At 45.6% G+C, this 23,369-nt stretch overlaps 2 protein-coding genes across 2 annotated transcripts in view; both read left to right on the top strand.

Annotated features, from left to right (window-relative positions):
* LOC100754572 (transforming acidic coiled-coil-containing protein 2) overlaps positions 1–6,159 on the top strand; it is a 139,800-nt gene extending 133,641 nt beyond the window's left edge. The window contains exons 15-18 of the mRNA XM_035441612.1: positions 1,324–1,484; positions 1,685–1,791; positions 2,090–2,210; positions 5,640–6,159. Of these exons, the coding sequence (XP_035297503.1) occupies positions 1,324–1,484; positions 1,685–1,791; positions 2,090–2,210; positions 5,640–5,705 (455 nt within the window). The 3' untranslated portion in view covers positions 5,706–6,159. The remainder of the gene's footprint in view (positions 1–1,323; positions 1,485–1,684; positions 1,792–2,089; positions 2,211–5,639) is intronic.
* Positions 6,160–7,387: 1,228 nt separating this feature from the next.
* The window catches only part of Btbd16 (BTB domain containing 16), a 60,600-nt gene continuing 44,618 nt past the window's right edge, over positions 7,388–23,369 (top strand). The window contains exons 1-2 of the mRNA XM_035441611.1: positions 7,388–7,469; positions 22,057–22,166. Of these exons, the coding sequence (XP_035297502.1) occupies positions 7,388–7,469; positions 22,057–22,166 (192 nt within the window). The remainder of the gene's footprint in view (positions 7,470–22,056; positions 22,167–23,369) is intronic.

Here is a 23,369-nt window from a genome sequence, read left to right as displayed (position 1 = left end):
GTGATCAAGTGTCCTTCGGATGCATTCAAGGGCACATCCAACATATGCTATGCTAATCTATGCATTTCTCAGTCTGACCAGCCTGACAAAATTACCATCATAAGAAGCAGCAGGAAGCCCTATGTCCTGGGTCTGGGTCAGGGAAAGTTAGAATATAACAGAACCAGCACAGCTGCTCCAACCACACAGGCATGTATTCTCATGTGACAAACAGAAAGGAAGTGATGAAGAATCAGAGGCAGTGAATGGGGGAGCCTTAGGGGTTTCCAAGGGCTCCTGAGCTCTGGGACAGGAGCTATCTGCAGTAGTGGGGCTGTCAGAGCTGGAGCATATATATGTGTGGGGTGCAGCCTAGATTTTATTCTCAATACAAGGGGAGGTCTCTACAGGCAGACTCTGAGTGAGATAGCCTTGTTTGCAGTTTGCAGTTGAGGCTGCCAGCTGCCACTGCTGTCACTGTTAGTTCCAGATGTAATTTCCCCATAGCAGCCAGCTCGAAGTCAGCACCTTCCTAGGTAGCCTGGGAGTGACAAAGGTCTGCTGGGCCACTTGTTTTCCCCCCAGGAGTTCTTGGTGCTAGGGATGAGAGCTAGGGGATGTCATAAAGTCTGCTGTCACCAGGAAAGTGAGGTGTGCTTTGCCTATTCCATCTGCACCCAGGGTAGAGGCTGGTACACAGATTGGAAGCTATAGTGTAGAGACATTTGAGGTCACTATGGAATGTCTGAGGGCAGAGAGATGGGTGAGAGCAGAGCTGTTGCTCAGGCTAGTACCAGTACAAGTAGAACCATGCTGCCTTGCTGAGAAATGAACTTTGCAAATACTGTCTCAGTTTGCCTAGATTGTGGTACTTTCTATAGCCAAGAATTCAGTGTTGTAATAACAGATTTTCAGTCCTTGGGGGTGTTTTAGGGACAGAGAGACCTCTTTCTCCCAGTGACTTCTGTCTTGATACTATTTAGGAAGGGTTAACCCTAGGGCCCACCACAGCACCTGCAATCTCATCTTCCAGAAAATACAGCAGTAATGTTTTTCTTTTGACCTAGTGTGGATCTACTTAGTGGAGGAAAAGTAGACTCACAGAGTCTCCAGTTATAGATGTGCTAGGGGCTGCACTGATCAGGTTAAAGACTGACTTCTACCCCACATAATATGTCATGACCTCAAGTCCATGGTATCAGGTCCTATCACAGACCTGTCCCGTTGGAACCCTCTGGGAGGGAGGGCTCGTGGGTTCATTCCAAGGACCACTCACGTTGCACTTGAGCAGACCTAGTTTGGATTGAATGGGCCCCATTGTCTGACTTCTGTCTCTCCTGCCAGAGGACGAACAGAGAGAGAAATCGGTCTCCCACCAAACTGTGCAGCAGCTGGTCCTAGAGAAGGAGCAAGCCCTGGCTGACCTGAACTCTGTGGAAAAGTCTTTGGCTGACCTTTTCAGGAGATACGAGAAGATGAAGGAGGTCCTGGAAGGCTTCCGCAAGGTGTGTCTGTAGAGCCCAAGTCTGGCTGGGGGTGGAGATGCAACAGCAGTTTTGGGGGGCAAGCATGGGGGTGAGAATCCAGGAAGCCCATCCTGGCCATTGTGAACAGGAGCTCTGTTGAGGTTAAGGAGTCAGATTTGGCTCTTCGGGACGTTCTGGTGCACCCCTCAGTATTTCTCCTTGTGGCCCTGTCATACCAGAATGAAGAGGTGCTGAAAAAGTGTGCACAGGAGTACCTATCCCGAGTGAAGAAAGAGGAACAGAGGTACCAGGCCTTGAAGGTGCACGCAGAAGAGAAACTGGACAGGTAACTCACTACTCACATAGGCCAGGAGCTCCAACGGCACTCTGACATTGGCTTGCAGAGGGTAGCTAATCTTTATGACTTGGGCTAAGATCTCACTTAACCACCACCCACTGAGATAAGTGAAGGTTTATGTTGTAATGTCGGAGGCACCCTTACACATCACGACAAGGGTAGGGCTCTTAGGGTTCTTGTGTTCGGGCTCTAGTTAGTGTGACTGGATCCAGACCTATGTCACTATTCAGACATGGGAGGAGGGAGGTATCCATGAAGCCACCTACAGTGCTCCTTGTTCCAACAGGGCCAATGCAGAGATTGCCCAGGTTCGAGGCAAGGCCCAGCAGGAACAAGCAGCCTATCAAGCTAGCCTGCGGAAGGAGCAGCTGCGAGTGGACGCTCTAGAAAGAACGCTGGAGCAGAAGGTAAGAGGGTGTGGGTTGGGTACCCATAGCTCTGAGTACCCCACTCTCTGGCTCTTGCCCATCTATCTGGTAATGAAGGCCAGGGGGGACTGGGAGGCTTGGAGCAGGGTTCCAAAGCAAATCCAGAGCAGCTTCCATATGAATCATGCCTCAGGACCATACCTATGTTAGGTCCAGTTTTTAATTTCTGCCTGTCCTGGAATGGCAGCCCGTATGGTATTTTTCCATTTCTCATTTCTCCACAACAACATTTGTCAAGTATTTGTCAAACGCTATTGGCATGCCAGACATTGCCCTTGAACCTTTTCAACTATCATTCTTACTGGGGAGTAGGTGAGGAAGCCATTAATCTCCTGAGGGACGATGGGGGCAGTGTCAGGGCCAGGCACATTCAGGTGTGTAATCAGTGGGTGAACCTCCTGAGGTCACTCAGCCTGTGCCTAGGTTTCCTGATTTCCAGTGTGGTACTAGGCCTATTGTATGCACTATTTCCCTGGTTGTCCCAGTGAAGACATCTGCCATCCCAGAAACACTCCAGTTCCTTGTGGTCCAGAGGGGACAGGGTGTCTAGACTGAGTTTTAGTAACTTTTGCCCTGGTAGGTACTGGCTTTCTCCTGCTGGGAGCTATCAGAGAAATCCTGGCAACGAAGCAGGTCAGCTGCTCGCATACTCACCAATCGTATGGCCCTGGTGAGCCTCACTCTCCTTGCTTCCTTGTCCCCTTTAGCCCTGAAAATACTTTGATAAGAGAATTTCCCTGATGTCAAGTGTGATACTAGCCCTGCCCCACAGAAAGAAAGGAAGGAAGGAAGGAAGGGAGGGAGGGAGGGAGGGAGGGAGGGAGGGAGGGAGGGAGGGAGGGAGGGAAGTGTATAATCATATTTAGCTCTGTCCTCTGAGGATACACAAGAGTAACTGCTGGCCAGTCAACCACAAGAATTAAGTTTTGGAAAGAAAGGGCTAGACCAGTGTCGTATGCCAGCTACTGCAGCTACCTGTGACTTCTGGGCTCAGCTAATAGTTCATAGCAGTCACCATAGAGACAAGACACAGCTACAAACCCAAGCACTTGTTCACTCATTGATAATCACCAAGCATCATTGTGTGGTTACTGTTGAGTCTGTGTATGTTTTTCTAGAAATGGAAGGGTTCATTAAAATAAAGACCGCAGTTAGTCTGTGTGTCTGGGAAGTTGTCAGTGTTTCCACTGTATGGACTCCTTGAGATGCATTTAAATCGCCACACTGTGTTAGTTCCTGAAGCAGGAACCAGGGCGGATGTTTCCAAGGCCCTTGGCCAGATCAGAACGGCAAACGAAGGTGATGCTGCGTTTTCTGGTAGATTAAAGCACACAGATGCAAACAAGTTGGGTCACATGGTTTTGGAGAATAGCAAAGATCAAAATATGTGTGCAAACATAATTTCATTTTGAATTAAGCTTCCAGAGGAAGGAATTAATCTTGGTATTCACCCCTGAAGGACAGTAGATACGTATAACAAGCAAGGCTTGTCTTAAAGAGACCCAGAAACACATTCACCAGGGCAGATCTGTGTGATGTTGGGCTCCGCGATGAGGCAGTTTGCGGGATGATGGTGCTGGTTTTCAGCTCATCCTCTACGTATGGCTCTCCAGTGGGTCTCTGCTTCCACTGTGAGCTGCTGTACATTAAGTTTAATAGACATGAGAACGAAGCTAGGTAGTTAGTTGCGAGCACAACTTGAATTTGTGTTCCAAGCTGGCCACATCTGTTCCGGTTTGATTGGCAGTGTAATCTTATGCATAGCACTTAACCTCCATGAGCCTCAGTTTCCTTACAGAAAATTTGCCTAACAATGACTTCCTTTAAAGGGTCGGCTTGAGAACTGAGGGAGGTCACAGTATCTGAGATGGCTTTAGCTTGGTATTTGGCATGTGGTTTTCACAAGACAAGACAGGCATTCATGGCCATCATGGGGGAGTAGTGATCAGGGCTTTCAGCACCTGTGTGGGCTGGGGCCTAAGATTTACTTTTGGGCAGGAGGTAGCTGTGGCCAGGCTGCTGAGAGACAGTGCTTTCCCCAACGCCCCCATGACAGCTCATGTTTCTGCCCTGCATGGGCACTGTGGTGTGGAGTGCTGGAGTCCTAACCCAGGGAAGGACTGAGCTAGAACATGTTGCAGAAGGTTCTAGGAAACGGGCTGGCGGAGGCTAGCCTTCCTCAGCATCTCAAAGGAAAACTAGCTGAAAATGTACATGAGATGCAGGTCTTCTTGCCTCAGGGAGGGCCACTGGGCACTTGTGTGTAAACAGAGGCAGCCTTGGGTTGCTGGTGTCTCTACCATCAGTAGATAGAGCCATATCTGCTGGCTGTTTCCCAGCTGAATCCCCTTCCTACAGGACAGTTATCTGTGCCCATGTTGGTAGATGCCTTTGATTGGGCTTCAAGGATGGCAAAGGGCGGCTTCTGCAAGAGAGAAGTTGCCTGCCTTTGCCTTGACTCCTCCAGGACACCTGTGTTCATCACACCACCTACCGGGCATCTTCCAAATAACTCTAGCATTTCTCTAAACTGGGCCTTTAGCAATGAACTAGCTTAGGCCAGCTCTTCCTCACCCCAGACCTCAGCCTTCAGGGACAGGAACTATACTAGGTAACCCTCCTGTGGTCTGCTCACTGTATCTTTACATTTATATAACTTTATATTTCTTACCTCATGTCATTCTCACTTACATTTTAAAGATAAGGAAGCCAGAATTCAGAGTGGCTGTGTAACTTGCCCAAGCTCACCCATCCATAGCTAGGATGTAAACTTTGTTTGCTTCCCATTTTTTCCTCTAATTACTTTAGGTAACCTTAGGGGAGACCAAGAGATTGAGGAGATTCTGTCCCCCACAAGGAGACCAGTGTTACTTCTGATTAACTAGTAATAGTAGTAATAGCTGTTGAGGCAGGGTCTTGCTGTGGCATTGATGGCCTGGGACTCACTGTGTAGATCAGGTTGCCCTCAAACTCACAGAGATCCACTTGCCTCTGCTTGGCAAGTGCTGGGTTTGTCATTGGCCTAGAGCTGCTAAGCAGGCTTCTCTGGCCAAGGATGCTCCTCTGTCTGCCTCCCATGTGCACACCTGGCTTGCTTTAAAAAAAAAAAAAAAAAAAAAATGGGCTCTGGGGTTTGAATTCAGATCCTTCAGCTTGCAACGCAAGTACTTTGCTGACTGAGCCATTGCTTCAGCCCTTGACTGGCTTGGTGACCTAATTCACTGTGTAGATCAGGCTGGCCTCGAACTCACAGAGATACCCTTGCCTCTGCTTGGCAAGTGCTGGGATTAAAGGCGTGTACCACCACACCTGGCTTCCTTTTGTTTTTTTCTTTTTGGTGTGTGTATGTACATTTTTGTTGCTTATGTATGTGCTATTTCAGAACACCTCTTTGTCTTTCATTTTCAGAATAAAGAGATAGAAGAACTCACCAAGATTTGTGATGAACTGATTGCCAAAATGGGAAAAAGCTAACTTTGAACCAAGTGCTTGGACTTGGCCGTTTTGTGCAATACGACCGTCAGCACACTGTTGTCCTTCCAATTCCATGGACAGGTTCTCTTCTCACTTTATATGCACTACTGTGTTCCCTCTAAACAAGGTTGGTTTGACCGTATGCAGTGCCGACACCTACCAGGATTCCTTGCTATCCGTTTGCATTTTCTAGTATAATTCATAGCAAGTTGACCTCAGAGTTCCTGTATCAGGGAGATTGTCAGATTCTCTAAAGAAAAAACAATTTGCTGACCTTGGCCTTGACCTTTGGCGAGCAGCATCTGATGTGACATGAACATACACAGCCTGCATAGGGACTCTTGCCTTAAAGAGTGTACAATTGATCCACATTTGCTGGTTTGTTTTTTTTAAAAATGCATGTTTCAAATAAAATTCTCTATTGTAAATAAATTTTTTTCTTTGAGTCTTGGCAGTGAGCATGACTGTGAATTATTTTCTGGGAATGGCTGAGTCTTTTCTTGCCTTCTGCCTGAGCCCCTTTTCTCTGTCCATTGATTTAAATAGCATTTCCTTCATTATCGTGTCTGGGTTTGTAGGAGGAAGCAAATGAGAAATATTGACTTGGGCTTAAATAATTAAGTGGATCTGTTGGATTAGTTTAGATTTCATTTTTACAAAGCCTCAGCCATTAGGCAACAATCTGTTTCCTTTTATTATTGTGCAAAGGAAGTAGCAAGCTGTCAGGCTTTCTTTCCTACCCCTTGGTGCGTGACCAGCCCTGAAACACAGCCTACTCCTCTATATATGGTTAGGAGAGGGCCGTGGACATCTGATGAAGGCAGGTAATTAGCCACTTAGCATCCTGACTGCTGCTAGGTTCTTTGATGCCCCGACGTGGACCTGTGACCTGTGATCTTCAATCTGCAAGGAGACCTAGGGTAAAGGATGAGACGGGGAGATAAGGAGGAGGTCAAAGGTAGTTGGTTTTTCTGGGCTGCTGTCACAAGTTCCCACAAACATAGCAGCTAGAGCTGCAGAAGTTCCAAATCAGGATGAGGTTGGGGCAGGCAAGGACAATCCATTCTGTCCCTCTCCTGGCTTTCTGAATCCCCAGCAATGCTCCAACCTCTCAGTTCACAGCACCTTCTCAACCTTTTGTACTTCTGTGTCTCGAACACCCCCTTGTAGTAAAGGCTCTCACTGCTGGCTGAGCTGTCCCTCCAGGCCTCTTTTTATTTTCTTATTTTGAGGCAAGGTTGCTCAAACTGGCCTTGGACTCATTCTGCAGTCCAGACACCACTTGAATTTACAATCCTCCTGCCTCAGCCTCAGCTGGGTTTATAGGTCTGGGCCATCATATCCAGTTCTTTATAAGAATATCCTTGACTTAGAGCCTATTGCCAATCCAGGCTGATCCAGAGTTCCATCCTCAAAGGCCATTTCCAGATACAGCCATATTCACAGGGCGCAGGGGTTAGGGAGTACGTATGAATTTAATTTTTTTCATTATGTTATTGGTGTGTGAGTGAGGTCAGAGGACAACTTTGCGTGCACACTATGCTACACATGTGGAGGCCTAGGAGTGATGTGCTGATGTCAGTTCTCTCCTTCCACAATGGGGGTCCTGAGGATCAGATGCAGGTTGGTCTTCAGGATTGACTGTGAGAGCCATTCCCCACTGGGACATGTGTGCCGGCAGAATGTGTGGTGTGGCTGAGTGTGAAAACCAGACCCTAGCTCCTGTGTCTCAGCTTAATAGTCCCCCTTTCTACCCCAGGCACGGTAGCTGTGAGTCACTCATTGTAGAGGTACCCCACTCCTATTAGGGTGTCCGGGAGAGAAGATGGGGTGGAAGTCTCTGCTGTGCCTTACAAGGTAGATGAAATCCGGCCAGCCATCCAGGTAGCACAAGGAGAGAGAGAGGTAGACTCATTCTTATTGGACTGCTGGCCCGGTGGCGATGGACCACATCTTTGGATCCCCATAAGTTTTTGCTTCATTTCTTCTGTATGTAACTCCATTGGCAGAGCTCTGGCCCCACTGTCATCCTCACCTGACAGGCACCTGAGAGGGGACAGGAAACTGCCTCCCTCACCCTGCCCAGTAGCCACTGCCTGGTCCTGCCATTGAGGACCCAGCGTCCTCACTCACATTGGCCACATACATCCCTTCCTTTCCAGGGTCCCCATGTCTACTGCTTTCTCTTTTATTTTCACCATTCAAAAAAAATTTTTTTTCATTTCTAAAAAGATGACTAATATAGCTAAGTACAACATCCTAATCCCCAAACCAAGAAACTACAGGTGTTGTGATTTTTGTCTTAGCATATAAAATATTTACCTAACTTTTTCACTGTGCTACTTTCAAAATATTTATCTGTTTGCTTGTGTGTTTATCCACTTGGCTTCAGTGTTCCATTCTGTTAACTGTTTTTCCCATACAACACTGTAATGTGACTATGATGTAAACTCTTTTTTTAGTAAAATAATTTTTTAAATATAATTTTATATATATTGTAACATGTATGTGTGTGTGTGTGTGAGAGAGAGAGAGAGAGAGAGAGAGAGAGAGAGAGAGAGCGCCAAGCTGTCTAAAACAGTGGTTCTCAAACCTACTAATGCTGTGACCCTTTAATACAGTTTCTCACTTTGTGGGGACCCCAACCATTAAATTATTTTCATTGCTATTTTATAGCTAATTTTGTTACTGTTATATAAATATCTGTATTTTTCAGTGGACTTAAGCAACCCCTATGAAAGGGTCATCCAACCCCCAGAGGGGTTGTGACCCACAGTTTGAGAACCACTGGTCTAGAATGTCATCAAAACAGTCACCACCTTTATTTTGGATGATTACAAGGTGTTGTCCAAGTCACAGAATGATTACTCCATAAAAGCTTCATCAGGGATGACTGATAACACTGCTGTGCATGGACAAAAGCCCTCTGGAAACTTCATGGGGTTTATGACCCTACTCTGGACAGCAAAGTTAATGGCTGTTGACTGGACTATCAGGTCAGGGTTTGGTGAAGTGTTTTGAATAAGAAATGTTGCCTTTAGGCTCAGGCATTTGAATACTTGGTCCCCAGTTGGTGGTGCTGTTTGGAGAGATGATGGGGAGATGCAGCCTTCCTGAAGGAAGTTCATCCCTGGCAGGTGAGCTTTGGGTAACCCTTACCCCACCTTCAGTTTCACTCTCCGCTATGTGCTTGTGGTTGAGGATACGATCTCTCACTCCTTGCTCCTGCCACCGTGCCTGCTGCTTGCAGCCATGTCTCCCACCATGGTGGGCTCTTACCCCTCTGGAATGGTAAGCCAGAATAAACCCTCTGAAGTTGCCGCTGATCATGGTGTTTTATCACAGCAACAGAAAAGCTACTAAATAGGTGTGTTCCTAGCAGCCTTACATTTTTTTTCCTCCCAAACCGATACATTATATGCAAAGAGATTCCATATTTTACAGATGAGAAAATCGTATTGTCCAAATCAACTTTCTCTACTGCATGCTCATCTTCATTGTCCGTTACTCTTCTCAGTCGGGCAAGTCTCAGCTACATCAGGTTTCTCTGTGGGCAGCATCTCCTTCTTGTGTTTTCCTTCATCTCAGTATCCTTCTTTTGTCACCTATGTAGGGTTGGTCCCTTGGAACCAGGGACCTTGGAACATCATCAAATAGCAGACCAGGATCTCCTTTGCTTTGGAGTGATATCTGGAACAGAAAAAAGGAAGGTTAATTCTTGAATTTGCCTATTGTCTCCCCTGTAGATGGGATCTGTGTGTTCATTTTTCCAGAAGGGCTTTATTTGCTTTGCCACAACATCATATTATTGAGACAGGGTCTGGCTAGCTTCCCATTCACCATGTTCATAACCTCGAACTCCCTGATCTTAACCTCCCAAGTGCTGGGATCATAGGTGTGTGCCATCATGCCCATGCCTAGCTTCCTATGTTTTTGTATTTTACTTCCTTTTCTTTTTAGTAGACCTGCTCTACTCTTGAGCCCTGCTTTGAAACTCTGGAAGCTGATGGAGGCCACTGCGTGATTCTGTGTTCTTCCAGACAAGCTTGCACAGAAAGTCTGTGGTGGTGTGGTTTGAATGAAAATGACCCCCATAGGCACTATTAGGAGGCAAGGCCTTGTTGGATTAGGTGTGGTCTTGATGGAGGAAGCGTGTCACTGGGGGTGGGCTTTTAAGTTTCAGAAGCTCACACCAGGCCCAGTGTGGCACTCCCTAACTGCTGCCTGCTTATCCAGATGCAGAATTCTCAGATACCTCTCCAGCACCATGCCTGCCTGCATGCCACCATGTTTCCTGCCATGATGTCTATAAATGAGCCCCAATTAAATGTTTTCCTTTATTAGAGTTGCCGTGGTCATGGTGTGTCTTCACAGTAATAGAATCCCTAAGACCAAGGACTTGGGTATTGCTGTGATAGGCTTGACCATGATTTTGTTTGGAGGAATGTAAACTTTGGGACTTTGGATTAGAAAAACTGTTGACTATCCTAGTAGAAGCATGGAAGACAGTGGTATTGAAGGTGATTTGAACTGTGAGGGCCTGGTTCAAGAAGTTTCAGAGGAGAAGAATTTTAGTATATGGCCTAGAGACTGTTCTTGTGATGTGTTGGCAAAGAATGTGGCTGCTTTTTGCTATTATCCAAAAAAAAAAAATCATCCTGAGACTAAACTGAAAAGTTATGGATTAACTTTGGCAGAGGAAGTTTCTCAACAGCCTAGTATTGAGTGTTGCTTAATTATTAGTGCTCATGCTTGTGCAGATTTATAATGAAAAGGAGCAAGCTGAGCAAGAAAAAATACAAAATGTACAGTTTGAGGAGAAAAGGGGCACCAGGAAATGTAGACAGATTTTTAAAAAAGGCTGATGCTAAGTGAAATAAAGGGAGTAGTGACCTCAGAGCAAGACCCCCATCCAGCTAAGCTTCCAATTTGTAAAAAGGAACTAAAAAAAAGTGAAAAGGAATTGACAAAAAGTTTAGATCCAGTAGTGCATGTCAGATTTCAGAGTTCAAGGCCAGCCTGGTCTACAGGACAGCCAAACTTAGGCAGTGAAAGAAACCATCAAAAACAGAGAGCTGGTGAAAATGTATTTGAACAAGGAGGCCATGTCCTAGCCCCAGCAAGCACCAAAACTTGGCAGCTTCAGCTACATAGTTCTGATTTTAGAGTCAAAGATACAAGAAAGGGATTATGGAATCTCCCTCCATGACTATAGAAAGCTACTTGAAGCTAGGCATGTGTCAAAGGTGTCCCTGAATGGAGGCCTAGAGAGGCCATTGTGTGAAGCTGTGAAGGTGAAGCCTGGAATGCCTTGGAGACCCTGGAATGTTGGAGATGCCAGAGCCATGTGATACCTGCTGAGGAGAGCTGCTAACAGGGAGTGGAACCAGCCCAAGAGAAAGAAGTATGTTGCAGTTAACAAAGCTAAAAGGAGTTGGAGATCTGAAGAGTGTTTTGACATCAGACATTGAGATGCAGAGTTTGGAGTTTGCTCATCTGCTTTTCATTCTTGCTTTGGTGTAGTATTTCCTCACTGTGTTCCCTTCTCTGCATTTTGAAGGATGATGTGTATCCTTAGCCTTTATATGTTGGAAGTATGTGATCTGTTTTTCATTTTGATTTTATAAGGGATTACAGATAAGAGATTACATGGATCTCAGAAGAGACTTTGAACTTTTAAACAGTGCTGATATTGTTATAGACTATAGGGACTTTTGAAGTTGTACTAAATGCATTTTGCATTATGATACCGTTACTAGCCTCTAGGAGCCAGGGAGTGGAATGTGGTAGTTTGAATGAAAATGGCCCCATAAGCCCATAGGAAGTGGCACTATTAGGAGGTGTGGCCTTGTTGGATTGGAGAAAGTGTGTCACTGGGGGGTGGGCTTTAAGGTCTCAGAAGCTCAAGCCAGACCCAGTGTGGCACTCTCTTCCTTCTGCCTGCTGATCTGGATGTAGAACTCTCATCTACCTCCCCAATAGCATGTCTGCCTGTGTGCCACTATACTTCCCACCACGATAATAGACTAAATCTCTGAGCTATAAACCAGTCCAATTTAAATGTTTTCCTTTTTAAGGGTTGCTGTGGCCATGGTGTCTCTTCACAGTAACAGAAACACTAAGACAAGTGACTTCAATATCAAGCACCTGCCACAGTGTCACATGATAAATGTTTGGTCCCCAGCCAGTGGGTCTATTTTAAGAGTTTCTGGAAATGTTTTTAGGAGGTAGGGCCTAACTTTAGGTCACTGGGAATATCCCGTTGAAAGTTATACCTGGTCCTAGGTCCCCACTCTTTTCTCTGCTTTCTGTCTGCCATGAGCTTAAGTAGCCTTTGTGACATGCTTCCACTGCTGTGATGTTCCTTCCTCATCATAGGCCCAGAAGAATGGAGCTGCTTTTGGTGGACTGAATCTCTGCAAACATAAACCAAAAATGAGTCCTTTCTTATTTTCCAGAAATTTTTATCTGACTGCAATGGGAGAAGTTCATCTGAGAATGCTTGATTTCTAAGAATCTCTTTTTGTCTAAGAATCTCTTGCCCACATCCAGTTACTTTTCCTTGGGGACTCTGTGCCCATTGACTCATTGGCTCCAGCACTCTCTGCAGTGAGCTGCAATCTGTGGTAAATTATATATCAATAAATACTGCTATTTGTTCCATTGAGTGGCCACATAGCATTTCATGGTAAGTAAACAATTATCCTGCATAGTGGACATTTAAATTGTGTGCAGTGTTTTGCTATTGTTCTGAACTACCTGAGAGTCCTTATATACCTATGTGAGTATACTTCTTTAAGATGAATAACTTTTGTTGATTGTTTTTGAGGCAGAGTCTTACTATGTGTCCCTGGCCTCAAGTTCACAGATCCACCCACGTCCGCCTCCCGAGTGCTGAGATTAAAGGTGTACACCATCACATCTAGCTCAGTTTTTTTTTTTTTTGCTTTCATTTTTATGTTTATGATTGTTTTGCCCAAATGTATGTAAATGCACCATGTGAATGTCTGGTGTCCATGGGAGGACAGAAGATCCCCTGGAACTAGAGTTACAGATGGTTGTCAACCACCACTCTGATACTGGGAACCAAGCGCCCGTCTGCTGCAAGACCAGCAAGTGCTATTAATTACTGAGCCATCTCTAAGCTCAATTCTTTGGTTGGCTCACCTGTGCTCCAGACCCCAGCTTCTTGAACTGGGTCATGATCCCATATGGTTTGTATAACTGAATGTGGGGACTGAGAAAAATTGGGCAATAGTAAAAGATTTCTGAATCTGCAATGTTCAAAAAGTTAATCAAAAATGCATGCATGCTGAGTCCAAGGCATCATTTCTGGCTGTCTTGTTGCATTTCACAACATCACCATGGCCTGCACTCTGACCATACAACATGAGCTGTGTGAACTGCGCAGGCCATCACATCACACAATGCCAGAAACACTGCCTGCAATACCTCGGCTTCCATCTGAGGCTGCCGTATGTGATAAGTGGCAGTGTTTTTACTGTAAATGCAAAGTTTTCTGCTCTGATGGCTTCATTATGGAAAACGATGGCTTTAAATGTTTCCCTGCCATCACTTCTCAGAATCCAAGTATCTAATTAACATTTGGGAGGTTTTTTTTTTTTTTTTGGATGCTTGATTTTAAATGTAAACTGAGTTGTTAATTTAGGCTTCTTGAAATTCCACTAAGTGGATTTGGGCATGGGGTTAGGACAGAATTTCCAATTTTTTTCAATGGCCATTGTACTTTTTGTCATTTTGTACTGTGTATTCGTGTGGTGGTATGTTCTCAGCATTGATGATTAAAAAATCTAAATATTGACAAACTCTGAAAAAATCGGAGATTCTCTGACTCCTGCAGTATCAAGTTTTCAACCATGATCTAATTTTTTAAGTACGCATACTTTCTCATTAGTGTACAAATTTGCTTTCATCTTTAATAAATGGGAAGCTATGACTACCAAGCAATCGTTTCAAAAATAGACTTCTTCATGATTTATTACTGGTAAATGTCTGATTTGTATGCCATTTATATGCCCATAGACAGAGGAAATTAGAGCCGGACACAAATGGACTCTTGCTGATGCCTTATTGCCAAAGATAAGGTTTTGATTGTAGAATAAGGGTAAGTCCAGTTGGCAGGATAGCTCAGTTGGTTACAAAGTACTTGCCAGGCAGCCCCATGACCTGAGTTCAAGCCTCAGAACCCATGTTAGAAGCCCCTGCTCTAGCCAACCACTAGGAACATTGAGTATAGTTGGGCAGGTTGATTGTAGTTGCAGTGAAGCAGGAATTCCACGGGGGGGGGGGGGGGGGGCTCAAGGCATCATAGAAAAGATTCAGAAGGTATAGGAAGAGGGAGGCAGGGCTGCCATTAGAAGCCAGGAAGGACTAAGAGACACTTGATCCTTGCTGTGGTTCAAATCACCTTCAAGTTTGTCTGTGTCAGACATGCTTACAGAGTGGTCTCAGTTCTTTCTGACCCACCACAATCCAGGTGGCATGTCCAATGCTGATGTCCTTTGACATTGTTTATGGCCAAGGTCCACTTGTGAGGTCCAGGTCAGCTCTGGGGTTCCAGGGGCTGTCCTTTTGCCTCTCCCCAGCAGCCAAGAAGTCACATTAAGATATCTTTTTTTTTCTTTTATTTTCTGAGACAGTCTTATATAGCCCAGGTTAGCCTCAAATCCATTATGTAGCCAAGGATAACCTTGAACTTGTGGTCTTCCAGCATCTACTTTCCAAGTGCTGGGCTACATATGCCACATGCCCTATTCTATGAAGTACTGGAGACTGAAATCAGGACTACACTTTTTAAGGTTTAGGATTCTTGTTGCTTAGAAGCCTTCCAGAGTCAGTACCTGTGCTGGCTAGTTTAATGTCAACTTGACCCAAGCTAGAGTCATCTGAGAGGGAGGAACCTCAATTAAGAAAATGCCTCCATAAGATCCAGCTGCAGGCAAGCCTACAGGGCATTTTCTTAATTAGTGATTGATGGGGAGGGCCCAGTTCATTGTAGGTGATGTCATCCCTGGGCTGGTGGTCTTGGGTTCTATGAGAAAGCAGCCTGAGCAAGCCATTAGGAGCAAGCCAGCAAGCAGCTCCCCTCTGTGGCCTCTGCATCAGCTCCTGTTTCCAGGTTCCTGCCCTGTTTCAGTTCCTGTCCTGACTTCTTTCAGTAAAAGACAATGATGTGGAAGTGTAAGCCAAATAAACCCTTTCCTTTCAATTTGCTTTGCTCACAGTGTGTCATCATAGTGATAGAAACCCTAACTAGGATAGTGCCATTACATAACTGCTCCCTGGCCTTCAGTGTACGTAGCTTGTACCCTGTGGGACATAAGGGCCAACCCCTGGACTGCCCTCTGCCGTTCAGCGGGCTTGGCCTGACTTCAGTCCTGTTTTGCACTTGGTCACCTCTCTTCACTGGTGTTGCCTTCTGGGATGCTGTACTGTTGGGTGAGAGGCTGCAGGGAACAGCTGTGCTGGCTTCTCCACTACCTGCTTGACTGAGGGACTGAGGGGTGTGTTTCCAGTCACCTGCCTTCTCCTTTGAAATGCTGAAGGACCGAGTTACGACAACACAAGTTTGAGACTGAAGTAGACCTCCACAGGGGAAGATGTGGCAAAGATGGCCATCATCAGCATCCTCCTGCCTCAGCATGTCTTCTGGTATAACAGGCTGTTCTACAAGCCCAACTGTCTGTGCTCCCTTGAGGCATAGCAGGCTTCCATCAGAGTCTTTGTCTTGCTTGCTTATTTGTCTATGATAGACTGGCTTCAAACTCCCTGTATAATCAAGGATGACTGTGAACTTCTGCCTCCATTTCCTGCATACAGGTCTGCACCCAACAGACCTGCTCTAAGAGGATTATTTTTAATTTCTGGTGAGATAATTCATCTTTCTGTATGGTCAGGTTAGAGGTTCATTTACTGTTTTGCCTGGGCTATTCTTCCCTCTCCACATTTGTTTTAGGTGCATATGTGCACTTGTGGGGTGGGGAGGGTGTGTGTGTGTGTGTGTACATGTGTGCTCACTTGCATGAATAGCCACCTCTCTGTCTTCATGTAGGGAAATCCTTCACCAACGAGCCTCAGTAGTGATTCTCTGGCCTCACACCCCATTTCTGGAGATGTGTCTTTGCCTGCATGTGTGCACGGAGCTTATACATCAGAGGAGTTGTCATGTTCTCTGTAGGAGCTTGCTCAACTGTGTCTCTGTAGCATAGCAGGTTCTCTGACACTGTAATAAGAAGCTGACTCTTTCTCACCAATCCCTCAGGATTCAGAACATGCCAGGTGAGACAGAAAGCAGCTCCCTGGACAGTCACCCAAAGCTGGAATGCTGGTTATGTTTCCCACTCTTCTTCCCAGCCACCCCTGCGCCCATAGGCTGAGTCCTAGGGGTGAGTCATTGCCATTCCCAGCAAGTGGATGCCATCAAGTAGAATTTCCAGGGAGGGGAGTTAGAGCTCTTTTCATTTGTGTGTGTTTGTTTTTGACTGTGGTATACTGCTCAGCTCCTGAGAGATCCATGGAATGTGTATGCTGAGGACTCTAGGGGTGAGCAGAAGGCTCTGAGTCCTTGAGTTTAATGCTACAGAAAGTGATCAACACAGCCAAGGCCAAAGGTTGGGCTCAGGTATGATGGGATTGTGACATGGGACATTTCCCCAGTGTGACCACTAGGCGGTGCTCAGGGATTGTTTTTTTCTCATAGCCAGTAGCCCCAGGAGTGGTACCGAGATAGGTGGGATGTCAGAAAGGTTCAGGTTCTTATATTTCAAATACCTTCGTTAAAATCATTTATAAAGTCCTCCATTCCAGAGACAATTCACATGGGGGAAAATTTGGGGTAAAGGGGAAGCAACATAAAGATGGCAGATCTGTCCTTCAGTGCTTTTGCTGGGGCACCACACACACACACACACACACACACACACACACACACACACACTCAATCACATGATTACCTTGGCACTGGGCTGAGAGGGAAGCAGCAGACAGACTCAAGGTCAGAGAGCAGGCTGTGTGTACTATGATGGGGGAGGAGGGTAAGGCACTAGAAGAGTGTGTGTAGCTTGTTCCCTAGCAAAGGAACACACAGCCTGATTGCAAGTCTTGTACTTTGAGACACTAATGTCTGTCAGAGTGGCTGGTTATACTATCCATCACTATCCCTTACATCAAAAAACAGTGTTATCCAGGGGTGGGCCTAGGCCCTATCCCGAAGGACACGATAGACTCTGATGACACCCTATGGAAGGCCTCACCCTCCAGGGGGAGCAGAAAGGATATGTGATAGTTAAGGTTTTTAGTTGCGGGAGGGGGTTGTAGGGGAGGAGGGAAGGGAGAGGCAACTGGGATTGACATGTAAAACAATCTTGTTTCTAATTCAAATTTTTTAAAAAAAGATTAAAAAATAAAATAAAATAAATAAATCAAGAAAATAAGTGAAAAAAATAAAAAAAAGAAAGTGTTATCACTATCAATAATACATGGGAATATGGAGAGAAATGTTTTACACTATCCATCACTTTCCCCCACATCAAAAAACAGTGTCACCATTATCAATAAAACATGGGAGTGGGGGGGAAATGAGTTACACTATCCATCACTTTCCCCAATATCAGAAACAGTGTCACCATTATCAATAATACACAGGAATGTGGGTGGGTATTTACATACATGCACAAATATTGATGTAGTATTAATGAAGGTTAATTTTGGCCATCCATGGGATTCAAATTACTTTTATTGTCAAAATATTTTGGCAGCCATGCATGGTGATACCTACCTGTAATCCATCCCCAAACTTGAGAGGTAGAAACAGGGGGGTCGGTGCAAATCTAGGCCTAGCTGAGCTGTCCAGGGAGTATGAGGCTGTCTAGGGCTCTATAGTGAGTTCTTGCCTCAATTCCTTCTCTTCCAGGTTTTCCTGCCTCTGAATTTATCTCCCCTGTGTGTTGGATTTATAAAAGAAAATTTATTTCAGCAATACTTTGCTTCTGCAGTGTAGAGAAGGCCCACATCCCAGCCAGGAGTACAGGCTCTCCTCTGGCCCCTGTAAGTCCTGAACATCCACTTAAAGTCTGCTTTCACCTGGATACACTCTAGAACTGTGGGTAGACCCTGAACTGGACACCTAACCCCTGCCTGTAAAACAAATTTGGTGCCCTCAGCCTGTATTCTCTGTCATCAAGTCCTGCCACTGAGCACCCCTTCCTGACCTCACCTTGTATGCTAGGATGACAGAAAGCGACAGAAGATATTTGGACCCCACCTCAAATCTGTGCTTCTTCTGATTCTTTTTTATTTATTTAATTTAGAAACAATCTTGCTTTACATGTCAATCTCAGTTTCCTCTCCCTCCCCTCCTCTCCTGCAGACTATCCCATCCCCCTCCACTCGCCAAGGAGGGTGGGGCCATCCATGGGGAATCTTTAAAGTCTGTCACATCATTTGGAGCAGGGCCTAGGCCCTCCCCCATGTGTCTAGACTGAGAGAGTATCCCTCTATGTGGAATGGGCTCCCAAAATCTCTTTGTACACTAGGGATAAATACTGATCCATTACCAGAGGCTCCATAGACTTCCCAGGCCTCCTAACTGACACCCACGTTCAGGGGGCCTGGTTCGGTCCTATGCTGGTTTCCCAGCTGTCAGACTGGAGTCCATGAGCTCCCCCTTGTTCAGGTCAGCTGTTTCTGTGAGTTTCTCCAGCCTGGTCTTGACCCCTTTGCTCATCACTCCTCCCTCTCTGCAACTGGATTCCAGGAGTTCAGCTCAGTGTTTAGCTGTGGGTGTCTGCTTCTGCTTCCATCAACTTCTGGATGAAGGCTCTAGGATGGCATGTAAGGTAGTCATCAATCTCATTATCGGGGAAAGGTGTTTAAGGTAGTCTCTCCACTATTGCTTAGATTGTTAGTTGGGGTCATCCTTGTAGATCTCTGGATGCTTCTTCTAATTCTATGCATCTGAGTCCATCCACTGGAGGTGTCCCTGAATTTGCCTGCCTCCACCACCCCTACCCTCTGGACTCTGCACTACTTTCTCTTTGCTGAGCCGTTGGTTATGAGAAGGGCTATGTGAATGGCTTTACCCACCCATGAAGCACAAACCTTTAAGGATCAGCTCCTCCCAGGTTGAGTGACAGCTGACAGGGTCAGTTATGAGCTGCCATGAACCCTCTTTTATTGCACTCCAAGTTTCCCAATCCAAGGAACACCCCAGAAAAAAAAATGCATCCCCGGGAGCTACTCAGGCAACTAAAGATGCTCCTGACACACACATGTGAATGCAATTCTATACATGTACATAGCAGCTAGGTACAAACACCAAGCCCATGACCACACAGAGACATATACATACATGCACGTGCACATACGTGAGAAGACATGGGCTCACATGCAATGTTCATTTGTATGGAAAAGCAGAGTTGTATATCCAATTCACCAATTCTAGGGACTTTTATTTAGCACTTTCTAAAGGCCATGTTTGGTTGTCAGGCTCTAGGGAAGGATAAGGCCATTCACAGAACCCTCCATATAACTAATTGCTCTGCAAAGGGGATGTAGGCAGAATCCAGAGGGTGGGAGTTGAGCAGGCAGGCAAATTCAGAGACGCCTCCAGTGGACTCAGTATTTTCTGGTTTTTAGCACATAATTACAGGTAGAAGAGCATCTGCCTTCCTGCTCTTCTTTATAATTTACCTGACTCCTCGGGAGAAGCCACGAATGAAGCTCATGAGAGAGCCAGTCTTTAGCCTCACAAGCTGCCTGACTGATTTCACTTTCCTGTCCTATGGCTAGGGTCCCCTGTAGTTTCTGGGGTGATGGTCCAGAGATTTCCTAGACCAAGTTTCCCAGGGGATGTGACTGGGGGAGTTTGACCTTCTATCTGGTATCTGATGTGAAAAGTCTTAGTCACATCCTTGACTTACAGATAATTCTCAGGAACAGCAGAAGAAAAGTCACCCATTAACAAGGTAATCCCTTGGGGTAGTTTCAATAATGTAAAGCATGATTTTTTAAATTTTTTATTTTTAATTACTCATATTTACATATCCATCCCCCCATTCCCTCGCCCTCCTCTCCTCCCATGTTCCCCACGCAACCCACCCCCAACTCCTCTCCAGGGATAGTGAGGCCCCCTACCAAGGACCTTCAAAGTCTATCATATTGTTTGGGGGAGGGTCTAGACCCTCCTTGCTGTATCTGAGCTGCAATAGTATCCCTCCATAGGGAATGGGCTCCCAAAGTCCATTTGTGCTCTAAAGTGTGATTTTTATTGAAATGTTGTTTTGTCCAAACACCTGAATACCCCAAATGCCAGAGCTGGGTAGGACCTAAAGTGTTTCCAGTGAAAGGGATTAAAGATTAGAGGATGGACCCTTCAGGTGGCTCAGGTGCTATAAGGATATTGATGTGGTCCCCTGGACAAGTATAGCACTGCTGCCATGAGAGGGAGGCTAGAGGAAGCTCACGACACCCATTGGTCTTGCCGAGGAGCTGTCACTCAGTCTGTTTTATGACAGCCTTGTCTCCCCTCAGCCCATAGCCTGAAGCCTCAAGCTGAGCTGACACCAGAACCCAGAACAGGAAGTCCTTGGAATCTGACTGTTGTTACCATGGTACCCACAACTACCCCAGGAAGCCAAAGGCAGGCTCCCCCAGCAAAGCGTCTCGGCCCATAGGAAAAGCGGGTGAGCCCCAGGTGTCATGAGAGCTTTCAAGATTCAGGCTCAGAAGGCGCCCAGACTCCAGCTTTCCTGTAATTCAGAGTTGAGTGCAACGATTGTTCCTCTGCTCTTCATGCAACCTCTGTGATCATCTCCCAGTGGGCAACAGGACTTCAGAACTGTAAGTGGGACTGGTACCTCACCCACAGCAGAGACCAAAGGCTCGCCTGGTGATAGGAGCTACTTGCATGTAGCTCCAGGAGAGCAGGGAGGCAAGTAAGAGGTTCCTGGCTGGGAGCTGAACAGACAGCTTCCTCACCAGAGGACATAGAAAGCCACAGCCAAAGTCCATAAAGCACATATCTTCCAGTGAGACATAAAAGACATAACAATACATTTTAGTGCCATTGAAATGCCCTGGGGTTCAAGGCCATCTAGTAAGACAATGAGTAAAAGAAACCGAAGTTGGGCTGTAGCCTCTAAACTGAAATGAGCCTTCTGTATGGAGGGTCCTGGCAGGGCCATTTCTTCATGTCCTACCAGCTCTGCATGAAGTCCACATGAAGTCCCCTCCTCTCTCCTTAGATGTCCCTGGGCCACACTGAAGACTCAGAGTTCTTATCTAGAACAGTGGAAAGTAGACAAAGGTTTTAGGCTAGGGAGCTGGAGGTCATTCTGACTTCTTTGTGAAAAAAAAAAAAAAACCATGTGTGGGCATGGGTGTGTGTGTGTGTGTGTGTGTGTGTGTGTGTGTGTGTGCATAGCACGAGCGCGCACACACACACACACATTGCTAAGGATTCAGTCTAGGGCTATGCACTCGAAGCTCTACTATTCAGACCTATTCCCACCTGGGTTGCTTTGATATATAAGTTTTTAAATGAGAATCAGCCTGTGAGTGTCCTCCTCCCATCAGCATCTTCCAGGCAACCTACCCTCATATATATATATATTCAGATGGGTTTCTGTGGCTTATAACCAAATTGCCCTAATGGTGTTCAGAACCAACAGAAGGATGAATGCTGCCAGTCCTCTTCCATGGCCCTTAAGTTCAAAGTAATCATAAATCTGCTGGGCTCCAGTACAGCCCTGGCTCTACCTGTTGTTGGGGGCTAGTTGGTAAAGTCCCCCTTTGTCTCCTGATCCATGTTCACCCGATACATGCCACCTTGCTTGCAGCCATCCATTGATCTTCATCCTCTTGACAACGTGAGAAGTCATATCTCTGCTGCCCCATCTGAGATGTTTTTCCAACATAATAGCATAGATTCATCCACAGATATGCCATTTAGAACTCAATCCTAGCACTTGGGAGACAGAGGCAGGAGGATCTCAGTGAGTTTAAGGCCAACCTGGTCTACAGAGCAAGTTACAGGACAGTCAAGACTATCCCACAGAGAAACCTGTCTCAAATCAAACAAACAAACCAAGAGAACCTAGGCCTGGGGATGTAGCTCCAGGCTAGGGCTCTTGTGTACTATGAGGCCTCACATTCAAACTAGCAACAGAAAACCTAGATACCATCTTGCTTTGATATATGACCCACATTAAGGCTTTCTCATTATTCCTTTTATGGTAAAATAGAGATTCTTTAGATGTCTCCTCTACAATATTCTGATGAGATGCTTCATGGGTGTGTTAAAATGTTCAGCTTTAGCTCTTTTGTCTTCCAGATACTCATCTGTTTCCTTCCGTGTCAGCTCCACCACCATTCATCAAAATGCTGACTCAGGTAAGTAGGTCCTTTCACCAAAAGGTGGGTAATGGCAGAGCTGAGAAGATGGTTGTTCATGCAAAAACTACAATTCTCACCTCAAAGGGGATAGCAGATAGTTTATTCTGGAGACAAATATAAATGATCTCTACTCAGGAACACAGATTTAGGTTACTCTAAAGTCCATTTTCTAACATAGTAACAGCTTCATGACATTTTATATTAATAGAACACAGAAAGTTATAAATCAATACATTGTCAATTATAAGCCAATACACTGTCAAGTATGTTGCCATTAGGTAGATAGGTCACACCCATGTGGGGAAATCTCTGCTATGGGTGTGTGTGTGTTAACTGATGACATTTTGAGATTTTAGGCTGTTAATACATTGCAAATGTTTCACCTGATAGTCACAAGGATGTGTCAGACACAGAAGGAATGACTAGTAAGGGGACTGAAGATAGCCCAAGATAAATGGTTGGACCTACAGCATTCCAACCTCTCCAGTCATTGAAGTCAGCATCAATGAATCAACCTTATAGAAATTTCAATGTAAGGCATAGTTTCTTTCTAGGGAAACAATTAGTGCTTGCCATGCGAAACTGATGACTTGAGTTTGATCCCTCAGCAGCCATAAAAACCCAAGTGTAGGTGGAGCACTCTCATTGCTAGGGGTGGAAAAAAACAGGAGAATCCTGGGGCTTGCTAGACAGTTGTTCTTGCTGAATTGATGAGCTTGGGTTCAGCGAGAGACCCCAATTCGAAAACTAAAGCAAATAAAAAAAAATCCAGTGTCAGCCTCTGACTATGCACACACATTCATGCTCAGAGGCATTCACACATGTGCATTGATGTGTATACACACCCACACACACACAAGGCATGCGAAGGCAAGCAGCACAGGGTTATTACAGTGGGATTCCCATGTGTCCATAAGGGCCAGGGCCTGAACCACTGAGGGCCCCAAGCTTAACTGGCTGACTACAAGGATGAGTGAGTCCAGGCAGCATTATCCAGAAACCAGAGAGCAGCCCCACTGCTGAGCTGACCCTTGCTGGTGCCTCACTACAGCAGGACCACAACTGAACCCAATCCACAGCTTACAGTCACCTAGCTAGGCAATGCACTAAGACACATTTCCCGAACTGTTTCGTTTTATCCTCTTAATAACTCTAAAACTTGTCACCATTATTGTCACCACCACCACCACCAATACCAATATCATACCATCATCACCAGCGCCAGCACCTCCCCACCAACATTACTGCAAT

Source organism: Cricetulus griseus, chromosome 3, assembly GCF_003668045.3.
Source record: "Cricetulus griseus strain 17A/GY chromosome 3, alternate assembly CriGri-PICRH-1.0, whole genome shotgun sequence".
Taxonomy (NCBI): Eukaryota; Metazoa; Chordata; class Mammalia; order Rodentia; family Cricetidae; genus Cricetulus; species Cricetulus griseus.
Note: the sequence above shows the minus strand (reverse complement) of the source record. Positions and strands in the feature narration are given on the sequence as shown.